The sequence below is a fragment of the Squalius cephalus genome (genome assembly GCF_949319135.1).
Source record: "Squalius cephalus genome assembly, chromosome: 7".
NCBI lineage: Eukaryota > Metazoa > Chordata > Actinopteri > Cypriniformes > Leuciscidae > Squalius > Squalius cephalus.
In genome coordinates, this window is record NC_137128.1 from 19,193,378 (window position 1) to 19,205,539 (window position 12,162).

Sequence of the window (12,162 nt, forward strand, 5' to 3'; positions counted from 1 at the left end):
AAGTGTTACTCTACAACTTACATTCAGCATTCGAATTACGAGTTTTTTCCAATCCAATTTCAGCGATATTCAGTGTTGCCTTGCAACTAATATTCTTGCCCAGATCCAAGACAGTCGGCGTATAGTTGAACACATAGGAATAATTCTGAACATTATCAAAAGATCCTTCAGGTTGATCCACATGGAGTCTCTTATCTCCACGAAGCCACTCAATTTCTATCCTCTCCAAAGGGTAAACGTCGTGGACCGTGCAGCTGAGCTTCTGTGTTTGGTTTGCTATCAAACTCTTTATTTTGGGCAGTACAGGATCTAGTGGAAATGCTGCAAACAATACACTTCATCATAACAGCATCCACATCATTTACACGGTTTTTGTTTTACACTCCCTGTTTAAATCATAAAACAATAACAAATATTTACCATAGTTACCATATATTGAACAAATATGTTGTTGAATACTGTTAATTTGCTACTGCCTAGTCTAATCGATTCCAATTATTACTGATAACATTTCTATCAGTACTTAGACAAGCAGCATTATGTAGTCATTTCAAAAGAAAAGTATAACAGCAATTGGAACAACAATAAAACTGTTACTTGTAAGGAATGCAATCATCAAATAGTAACTTAACAATAATTATAGGAATATTTGAAATGAATAATCATGGCCAAACTGGAGTAGGTAGGTATTATTAACAAGGAATATTTAGTATATTAATCCTGGTAACTTGTAGACCTACTATTAGCCTAATTATAAATGTTAAAATGGTTTGCCATATCCATAAACTCAAAATCACGTCTAACTGGGAGAACAGGAGAAACATTACTTACAGAACACATGAATATCTGACGTTTTCTCTTTGGTTTTTCCCTCACAAGTAACTTTACACACAACTTTAATATTGTGTTTAGTTGTGATGTTCCTGATCAGCAGGCGGGAAACAGTCTGCTCATCTTTAATTTTTCCGCTGTGAAAGTTGTCCTGTAATGCTCTCCACATGAAGGTCACATTAACTGGACAACCTTTCACGTGACAGATCAGCTCCAAATCCATACCAACATGTTTAACTGGCTTTAGTGGGGTTAACTCTAGTTCAAAATCATTTTTTTCTGTAAAAAATACAAAATAAATGTCTACTGTCAAAATTATGAAATGTGGAAGGTTAAAATTGATTTAAAAAAGTGTAAGCTAGTTCTTCTTACCTGTTATTACGCTGAGAATATTAATCCACAGTACAAAAGTGATGCATTTCACTCCACACATCTTTCTTTCGTTGTGCATCAATTCAGCATGGATTCAGAATATTGTTGGATATTCCCAGAACGGCTGTTTCTGACCAAGATACTGATCAACCATCCCCCTGCTCCTTTTTACTTTCTTTTTCATCAACCAAACCAAATCCATTTGGCTCACTTCTCTGTCAGACTCCAGGCCACACCTGCTCACTTTTTCCTCATATTCTCCAAATTGTGCATATAACAAAAATGGTAGGCTACTTTAATTTCTTACCTCCAATAACCGTGTATAATACTATACAAAAAGGATCAGTTTGTTAACATTAGTTTACTACATTAGTTAACATGAACTAACAATGAACAATACTCCGGCTGTTGCTTGTTCTTACACGACGCAAGAGAGGAAAGAAGTGGGCAAACTTCAAGCCAAGTCAGCTTCCCAATGAAAACAGTGAAATATCAAAAAAAAGGAAGGATGTGCTGAACTTGCTCTCTGAAATTGGTGCGAGTGCCAATGATAATGTACTCTCTCAGTCACAGACAAACGATGTTGACTGACAGTCATGAAGAGTAGCTGCCCATTGTGTCAGCCTTTTGAGAGTGACCATTCACTGATTTCTTAATGGATGATACGTTGTTGAATGTTTTTAAAAAGAATATTGTTATAATTATGCAATGGATTTATAGTATGCACAAGACAATCAATTCAATACAAAGATGTCTTAAATATGAATGTCATTTTCTGTCTAATACAAGGGGTGCCATGTGCAAATCAGTTTTCAATCTTATTTACAGTTCTATTTTGAACAGTTTTACACAGATATTATATTAATGCAATGGATTTATGCACAACACAAGAAAATTATGAATGTGATTTTTACTCATTGTTTAAAACTTGAAGCACAACTCTGGCATTACTCAACCCCATAGCCCTGTTGAGCAAGGTCTCTGTGAGTTATTGATAGCTATTCCTTCACAATAGCTTGTGGTGACCTTGCTCAACAGGGCTATGGGTTGAATAAAATCTTTTATAAAATATTTAAATAAATAAAATAAAAATATTTTAGACCTACAAGTGATATAAAATTGATACTATAATATGTGAATCTTCTTTAGTGTTCTTAAAGGGTTAGTTCACCCAAAAATGAAAATTCTGTCAGTAATTACTCACCCTCATGTTGTTCCAACCCCGTAAGACCTTCGTTCATCTTCGGAGTTTGATGAACTAATTGTTGCAGTTTTGATATACTAAGACAGCTGCTCAACAGTGGACGTCTCGGTCACGACAGAGAAAGCTGTGCAAAACTTACATGTACAAAAACAGTGAAGACTTCAATGTAAACACAGCTTTTGTGTCTTTATCAGCTTTTCCATATGATAATCATCACAATTCATCACCCTGATAATAATCACAAATAGCCTACTGCTTGCTCCATATCTGTAATTCTCTATAGTTTTCTTCGCCAACAGCCGCTTGCACCCCCTGCTGGTGAGACCGACTAACAGCTATGACAGTAAAAGAAATGGACACAGTGACCCCATTGGATTCAACGGAGAAAAGTGAAGTCAATTAGAAGCACTCACTTCCTGATGGCTGAGCGTACTGCACAGACTCAAACTGAGCTTGATGACGTAGATGTGACGTGAGCAACCCGTCTGTCTTCTAGTAGCTGTGCCAAGAGAAATCTGAATCATTCCCTTCCAAAACTTGCAGAGACGGAGAGTGTGAGTAGGAGGTGTCCATGAGCAGGAGAAACTTTTGCTAAGTATTCTGATTAATTATTTTGTCATTTTGCCTCCACGTCCCCGATTGCCCGCAAGCTCCTCCTCCCGTCCATACGGTAATTTCTCTACTGTGCGACAGAGAGTCGCGTGGTTATGACGCAATCGTTAGCCTATTTTTACAAAAACGGCTTCTACGGGGCCGTATCGTAAGATACAAGGTAATGGAGCCTTTTATACATTTTCGTGTTTCTTTAGAAATAAATAATGGACAAATGGAGTCTTTAAACGGCTCAGATGTAATGTTATTCGCTGTCAAAGTGACGCCAAAATGAATGGGAGTCAATGGGAATGCTAACAGCAGATGGGGGTTCGCTAATCAATGGCAGCGCCCGGGGAAGCTTCAATGTTTTCCGAAACTATTGGGGGCTTGTAACAGCTATGGAGATCATCAATCGGCAATCTACTGATATTCCTGTCGTTCCCGCATGTCAAATGTTGAATTTTCTGTCGAATTTGAACCACTGAATTTGTGGAAGTGAATTTGTAAAGCGAAATAAAATGGACCGAAAATTGCCGGTCGAATATTATAGGTTGTATTTTTAAACAGAATTGAACATTTTGGAAGTGAAATCTGAAGGGTGAATATGGATTATTGAATTTTTAATAATGAAAACATGTGTGAAATGTTTTGAATTGAAATATTCACAGCTTAAATATACAACCATGTTGAATTTCAGCCCATAAAAATACAAGCCCTGAAAATACAATGCTTTAAAATGCAGGGTTAATGCAATGCATATATTTTTCAAGTAGTGCAATTCAACAAGCTTTTTTGTTTCAAAAACATTTGTCATTATTTTACTTCCATAAAGGGCATGCTACAACTTGCCAGCATCTGCGTCTCCAACACATTCATAACACAGTTCAGTGGCTGTAGCACTTTCTATAGGGACCCCAATATGTTAGTATCAACGTAACGTTGAACGTGACTGACTGAATGGGAACGTCTCGATTACTGATAAAACCATTGTTCCCTGAATGAGGGAACGGAGACGCTACACTTGTAAGACTGGAGTCAAGCTGTCTAGACTCAGAAAGGGCTACTCACTGAGAAAACAAAATACTTTTCTGGAAATTAGCATTTGAACTCTCTTGTGCAAAATGAGCATCCCCTCCGGAGACGCAATCACATTGAGTCAACCACCTTAGTATGTCTTAATTTACATTTCTTTCCCTTCACCCCCTCTTCCCCCATCTCTTCTCCACATGCCGAGATCATCTGAAATTCACCCAGAAATCTATATGGTTTAATGTGAACAATTATCATTCAACACTATACATGTTTGGTATCATTTGAAATGTACGACTGGTACAAAGGTCTCATTCCCACAGAAGTAAACCAAAAGGTAATAAAGGTTTTAAGAGTTTAGAGACATTTTGCTTACTGTGGTGGTTGTGCCCTCTCCCAGGATCTTTAATGCAAATTACCTTTTGTCCTCAGTGAGGTGTAAACTTCTATTGTAAGTTCATGCCCCACATTGAGGGATGTTTTGTCTTGGTCTGGGTATTTAAAGAAATGCTGAAAATGGCTCGGGGCGATTTGATGTCAGATCAGCCTGTAATGCTGAGTGTCCTCCACACACTCGCCATTATGTATTTTTCTAATGTCAGGTATGCATCTTTTACTCATTATTTATGAGCATTTGATTTTATTGTATTGATTTTCTTTTAATTGATTATGTAATTGGCATGATGCATTTACCTGACTAATAATAAATTGTTACATTTTCTTTTATTTTGACTCTGTAATGATTAACTCTAATAGATTAAGTTGTATCTATTGTTACCGCAAATCTGCATCAGGTTAGTAATGGACTAAAGTCCAGTTTTGAGTGAAGCACAGGGCACGCCAACTGAGACTTTAGAGTTCTGGCTAACTCTTGGCACTGGTTCAAGTGTACTTAGACTGCAAAGGCTAATAAAGGAAATTTCTGTTTAGGACTACAGAATGTTGCTTGACCAACCTAAATAGGGTGAGCCTGACCTCTGTTTATTGTATTATTACTAAATGTACGTGCAAACCATGGCATGACCAAACCAAAGCTACTATGAGAGAAAGTAATGTTGGTCAGCTAATATCTGTAATAGTACTTTTCTAGAAATTAGCATTTGAACTCTCTTTTGCAAAATGAGCATCCCCACCGTAGTAGTGGTCATGACCTCTGACTATAGATAGTGTTACGTTAATTCAAGTGTATAGAGATCTCTTCTTCCTAGCGTATGTCCCGTGCAGGTGCTGGGTCCGCTTGTCGGCAAGCCTTTCTCCACTTTCTCCGGTCCAAGGCATCCTTGGGGGCGGCATCAATGTATTTCATGTCTTCCTTGATTCGGTCCATCCACCTCTTTTTCGGTCTTCCACGTGGCCTTTTCCCCTCAGGGCTGAGCCGCAGTGTTCTTCTCGCCACTGACTCTTCGTCACTTCGGATCACATGGCCATACCATCGGAGGCGGGCTTCTCGCATCTTCTCCGTGATTGGTGCTACTCCCATGATCTTCCTTACATCCTCATTCGTAACGTGGTCCAGTCGGGTCAGTCCCAATGTCCATCTGAGCATACGCATCTCCATCGTGTGGAGGGCCTGTTCATGTTTGGTGATTGCAGGCCAGCATTCTGCTCCATAGGGGGCAACTGGGCGGACTACCGTCTTGTAAACCTTTGCCTTGAGGTGGGTGGGCATGCGTCGATCACAGAGGACACCAGTGACCTGGCGCCACTTCATCCAGGCAGCGTTGACTCTTGCTCTGGTGTCTGGAAGGCTGTCACCATTAGCCGAGAGGGTGGAGCCAAGGTACTTGAACTTCTCCACTTTCTTCAGGTCCTTCCCATTGATGGTGATTGTACCGTCGGTTTGGGCGCCACCTTCCATATATTCCGTTTTATCCAGGTTGAGCTTGAGGCCGCTTTCGCCAAGGTGGTCGTTCCACTGCTGCACTTGGACGTTGAGTTCCTGGCGGGTCTCTTTGGCGAGGAAGACGTCGTCAGCGTACAGCAGCGTCCATGGATGGTTCGTTTGGATGTAGGCTGTTACTGTGTCCATGCAGAGGACGAAAAGCAGCGGCGATAGGGCCATGATCCCTGGTGTACGCCAACCCGGATGTCAAATGGTAGCGAGGTTCCAACATGGCACCGGACGCTGCTTGTGGTACCTTGGTAGAGGAGTTGGGTCTAGCGCACGTACTCTTCTGGGACTTGGTGCGAAGTGTTCGCCATACAAGGTCATGGGGAACTCTGTCAAAAGCTTTCTCCAACTCGAGGAAGGCCATATGGACCGGTATGTTCTTCTCCCTATGCCTCTCCATTAGCAGGCGGGCGGCGTAGATGGCATCTGTGGTTCCAGAGCACTTGACAAAACCACATTGGTTTGGCGTGATACTGATGATAGAGCGTAGGCGGGAGTCCAGGATGCGCTCAAATATCTTCATCGTGTGACATAGGAGTCGGATTGGCCGGTAGTTAGTGCACTCGCTGACATCCCCTTTGCCTTTCCAGATCGGCACCATGGTGCTAGTTGTCCAGGCTTGGGGAAGCTTGTTAACAGCAATGTGTAGAGTGCAAGTGTATAGAGATCTATGGGGACTAAATAAATTACTTTTAGAGAGCAAGCATGGGAGCGGCCCTCTAAACAGTATAGTCAATTATCTCTGTCCAGTGACCAAGACTGGCGAGTTTGTGATCATGTTAAATTGCCGGCACAAGACCCTAAGCAACATTGGTATCCGAATGAACGAAAACAAGAGTAAAGAGTTAAATAGAATAATCAAATGTATAGATAAATTATCATATAAATGACCAATGCCCATTTTTTTTACTACTCTGAGGTTATTGGGGCTCCCAAGTGAGACCCCAATATGTCAGTATCGACATAACATCTCTGTTCTCTCCTTCAGGGAACGAGGGTTATGTTTGTATTACCTTAGAATGAGACTATCTACATACACATCTACATACTATCTACATTCTATCTACACACACCGTGGGCCCCCTTACATTGAAATAGACATTTTGCGTTGACATGTTTCTACAGGAGCCCTAAACGGACAAACACGTTTCGTCACTGTTGTTCTTTGTGCAAAGAAGCTAGCTAAAGTCAGAAAAATAAAATACACTAGTGCATTTTCATTTTAAAACGTAAACTTTTGCTACGGTTATGCCTGCCGTCCACACACTCTAATCCGGAGTTCTCTTACGAGAGGTTCTCTCGTATTGCGTAAGAAGCTTACGCTACGGGTAAAGTCATCTTTTCTCGAGATATGAAGCCAGAAAATTATCCTTAATTTAATATCTTGTCAACGCAGTGCGGCAGCAAGCAGACCTAGAGCAAGCGAAGTCGCGTGCTCATTGGCTGCTCTGCGGCAACTGCAGCAGCCTATCGCTGAAACCTTAGCGTGACATCACGCCCAATGAGCGCGCTGGGCGCGCTCACGCGTCACAGCCCGTGTGAGGAGGCGTGGCTTAGCTTATAAAAGAAGGTTCAGAGGCTGCTATTCTCTGATTTTTGTCTCTTCAGCGACGCACTACGCATCGCTGGACTCTGAGGAAGCCGCCGTTGAAACAAGCGCCTTGCAAGCCGAGGATTACCTGAGGAAGCCGGTCGTCTTCGCCGCCTTCAGCCATCCCTGCCTGCTTCGCTATCCGGCGATTATATCCTTTTTCATTGCATCATGCCTAACTGCATTTCCTGCAAAGCTCCGCTCAGCGAAAGAGACCGCCATGTGATCTGCGTTCTCTGCCTGGGTCGTGACCACGCAGCCCTCGCTCTCTCCGCGGGCGGCTGTGAATTATGCGAAGAACTGCCGATGTCGACCCTGCGGGCTCGACTCGCCTCGTTCGACGCTCTCGCTGTCTCACCGTCTGCCTCCACCGGGCCGCGCAAGAAGAAGCGCCGCTCTCAGAGGCCACCGGAACCCGCGGCAGCTGCTGAGTGCTCGCCGGAGCCCCTCCCTCGAGCCTCGCTATCTCCCTCTCCCCTTCCCGACGCGCAGCGGCCGGCCTTCGCCCGCACTGCCGTCGCCTCAGGGGATGAAGCGGACGACGCCGCTTTATCAGACAGCTGTTCTCTTATGGCTTCGGACAGCGAGGCATGGTCGGGGTCTCGCCGCTCCGCCTCCTCGACACAGGAGTCTAGCAAGTCCCGCGCCAGTGTCGACGCGGAACTCCTCCGCCTCCTCACCAAAGCGGTCGACCAGCTGGGACTGGACTGGTCCCCACCCAAGGCCCCCGCGCCTAACAGGCTCGACGGGTGCTTTCTGCCTAGCCGCCGCCAAGCGCCCGCCTCTAGGTCAGCACCCTTCCTGCCTGAGCTCCACTCTGAGCTCGCTAAGTCGTGGAACGCCCCATTCTCCGCGAGACTCCGCTCACCGGCCTCCGCGACCCTCTCCCAAGTGGACGGGGCCGCCGAGAAGGGGAGAAATATACACTGATCCCTCCGGTCGAAGAAGCCGTGGCAACGCACCTTTGCCCGCCATCCGCTAGATGGCGCTCAAAGTCTGCCCTGCCGTCAAAAGCCTGCAGGACCACCTCAGCCCTCGTCGGCCGCGCTTTCGCTGCCGCCGGCCAGGCCGCTTCCGCCCTGCACTCCATGGCTGTGCTCCAGATCCTCCAAGCCGATCTCCTCCGTGATCTGGATGAGAGAGGCCCGGATCAGGACACTCTGACTGACCTGCGCAGCGCGACGGACCTCTCGCTTCGCGCCACCAAGTCAGCGGCACAAGCCATCGGAAGGTCCATGGCTTCGCTCACCGTCACCGAAAGGCACCTTTGGTTGACGCTGGCGGATATGAGCGAAAGTGAGCGCGCAGTTTTCCTCAACGCCCCGCTTTCCCCCACCGGCCTGTTCGGCCCAGCGGTCAGCGGGATTGTGGATCGCTTCTCAGAGGTGCAGAAAGCCTCACAGGCTATGAACCTCTTTCTGCCCCGCCGCTCGAGCTCCGCTGCAGGCCGCTCTCAGGATCAGCCTCCTGCACGCAGCTCGACACAGCGCTCTGCTCAGCCTCCATCTTCGCGACGCCAGGGCGGCCGCCCTAGACAGCGCTCAGTCAGCCGTCGCAGACCGCCTCCCCCCCGGGGACCCCGGCCTAGGATAGCGCTGAAACCTGAGCCCGCGAAGTCCTCCTAGCAGCCGCAGGGAGGAAAAGATGGCTGAGTCCCGCTGCGGCCGGACCGCCATCAAAGCGCTCAGCCCTGTCAGTCCCCTTAAAAAAGGCTACTGCAGTGGTTCACATCGCAGCCAACGAGCCAGTAACACAACTCGCTCGCCTGCACACAAACGCCGTTTTTACGGCGACCCAGAGATATCTCATAAAGAGTTTGGTTTCGGGTTTTCCGGCTCACGCCGAAGGTGTCATGAGTGTAGAAAATGTGCCCACACCCACGTGCTCACCACTACACACAAACACAGTTTCCCCGGTAACGCTCACAGAGCGCACTCTCATAAAGCGGGCAAGCGCCGCTCGAGTGCTAAGTGTAGAAAATGTGCCCACGAATCTGTGCCCACACCTACACGCTGCACGCTCTGTCACTCAGTTATCCCGGGATGCAGATCTTCTAAAGCTCCCCAGCACTGGCCGTGTTGTGTATGTAAGCCCCGCGCCCGCTCACGAGCGCGTGCACTTACAATCAGACACGTTTATCCCCATGCCGCTCTCGCGCCACGGGCTCCCAGCTCCAAAATGTGCCCCGTCCACAGTGATCGAGCCATTGAATGCTGCACAGCCAGTCTCCGCTGTCTGCGAGCCCCCGTATTCGAGCACCGGCGACGCGCGCAATGCGCGCGTCCCCCTATCTTCTCTGATACAGGTTCCCCATCCCGCACAGCGCGGCGATCTGAACCCAGAGACCATTCGACCCCTAGCGAGATGTGCCAGCGCATGGCAAGCTATCCAGGGCGTGTCAGAATGGGTGCTGAATACCATAAAGCACGGCTATTCGCTTCAATTCGCTCGCCGTCCGCCTCGCTTTCTAGCGCGAACCGAGACGAGTGTGAACACAGAAGTGGCTCATCTGCTTCGGGCAGAAATAGCAAAGCTGTTGCACAAGGGGGCTATAGAACAAGTGCATCCTTCTCTGAGCGAGTCGGGCTTCTACAGCCGTTATTTCCTCGTACCCAAGAAGGACGGGACGCTGAGACCCATTTTAGATCTGAGACACTTGAACAAAGCCCTCATGAGACGGCCGTTCAAAATGATTACAACCAGACAAATCCTCGCGCAAATTCGCCCGGGAGACTGGTTTATCTCTCTCGATCTGAAGGATGCATACTTCCAGATCCAGATAATTCCCCGTCACAGGCCATTCTTGAGATTCGCCTTCGACGGCCGGGTATATCAGTACACCGTCCTGCCGTTCGGTCTATCTTTGGCACCCCGTACATTCACGAAGTGCATGGACGCGGCTCTCGTTCCCCTGAGAACTCAGGGGATACGGGTACTGAACTATCTGGACGACTGGCTAATTCTAGCGCATTCAGAGTCAGAGCTTTTGTCTCACAGGACAGCGCTTCTCGGCCATCTGGAAAATTTGGGTCTCTCGGTCAATTGGGCCAAGAGCTCATTACTGCCCCGCCAGTTTATCTCGTTCCTCGGAATAGAACTGGATTCGGTGGCTATGACGGCCAGGCTGTCAGAGCAGCACGCGCGCCGCATTCGACACCTAGCCGCACCTTTCCAGACGGGCAACCAGACTCCGCTGAGAACATTCCAGCGAGTTTTGGGGCACATGGCCTCAGCGGCTGCAGTGCTTCAGCTGGGCTTACTGCGCATGCGCCCGCTTCAACGCTGGCTAAGAGCGCGAGTGCCTCACCGAGCCTGGACGGCCAGCAGCTTACGAGTCAGAGTGAGTCAGGGCTGTGTCTCAGCCCTTCGACCCTGGCTGGCAGCCGAATGGTATCGCACTGGGGTGACGATGGGAGTTGTCTCACGCCGGAAAGTTATCTCGACAGACGCGTCCAACGGAGGTTGGGGAGCGCTTTTCGAGGGCAGACCGGTCTATGGCCGCTGGTCAGACCAGGAGTGTCGCCTTCATATAAACTGTCTAGAGATGCTGGCGGTCGAGAATGCGCTCAAGCACTTCCTCCCATACCTGCAAGGCCACCATGTACTGGTCCGCACAGACAACATGTCAGTGGTAGCCTATGTGAACCGCCAGGGCGGTCTCAGATCCAAAATGCTCTGCACCCTGGCGGAACGCCTCCTAGTGTGGGCTCAGCACTCACTGCGCTCACTGAGAGCCGCGCACGTGCCGGGTCGCCTGAACGATGGTCCAGACAGACTGTCCAGGGACAATGTTCCCCCGGGAGAGTGGTCCTTGCATCCCCAAACAGTCCAGTTACTGTGGCGCCGTTTCGGCAGAGCGAAAGTCGACCTCTTTGCGTCACAAGACAACGCGCAATGCCCAAAGTTCTTTTCAAAGAACGAGGACGCGCTGGCCCAGAACTGGCCCAGCGGCCCGCTTTACGCTTTTCCCCCGGTCTCCCTGCTGCCGCAGGTTATCGAGAGATTCAGGGAAGCGCGCCACACGGTGCTCCTCATAGCCCCGTATTGGGAGAATCAAACATGGTTCCCGGATCTAATACGGCTGGCGGACACAGCCCCCTGGCCGTTACCGGTGAGGAGAGACCTTCTCTCTCAAGCCCACGGCTCGATTTTGCACCCCCATCCAGAGCGCTGGTCTCTGCATGCGTGGGTCATCAACGGTTACCCGTTGACTTGCCAACAGGGGTTGTGAACACGATCACACAGTCTAGAGCCCCCTCTACGAGGCGGCTCTATGCTTCAAAATGGTCTGTGTTTAGTAAATGGTGCACCGCCAAAGGGCTGGATCCACTAACATGTGGGGTATCGCAGGTGCTGTGCTTCCTCCAAGAGCTGTTGGACGCGGGTAGGTCCCCCTCCACGCTCAAAGTTTATGTTGCGGCCATCTCAGCTTTTGCCGACTCGGCGCTGGGCCGCGCATTAGGGAGGAACGAGTTCATCATCCGCTTCCTCAGGGGAGCGAGGAGATTGAACCCGCCGCGACCCCCGTCGGTTCCTATTTGGGATCTTTCCCTGGTCTTAGAGGCCATGAAAGCGCATCCCTTTGAACCCATGGAAACAGTGGATATGAAATATCTCACGCTAAAAAACGTTTTTCTGATAGCACTGTCG

The 12,162-nt window shown here is 48.1% G+C and overlaps 1 protein-coding gene across 1 annotated transcript in view; it reads right to left on the bottom strand.

Moving 5' to 3' along the window:
* The window catches only part of vcam1a (vascular cell adhesion molecule 1a), a 34,405-nt gene extending 32,719 nt beyond the window's left edge, over positions 1-1,686 (bottom strand). Inside the window, exons 1-3 of the mRNA XM_079877186.1 lie at positions 1,204-1,686; positions 832-1,110; positions 22-321 (exon numbers count right to left, since the gene is read on the bottom strand). Coding sequence (XP_079733312.1) covers positions 22-321; positions 832-1,110; positions 1,204-1,282 — 658 coding nt within the window. The 5' untranslated portion in view covers positions 1,283-1,686. The remainder of the gene's footprint in view (positions 1-21; positions 322-831; positions 1,111-1,203) is intronic.
* Positions 1,687-12,162: the final 10,476 nt, after the last annotated feature.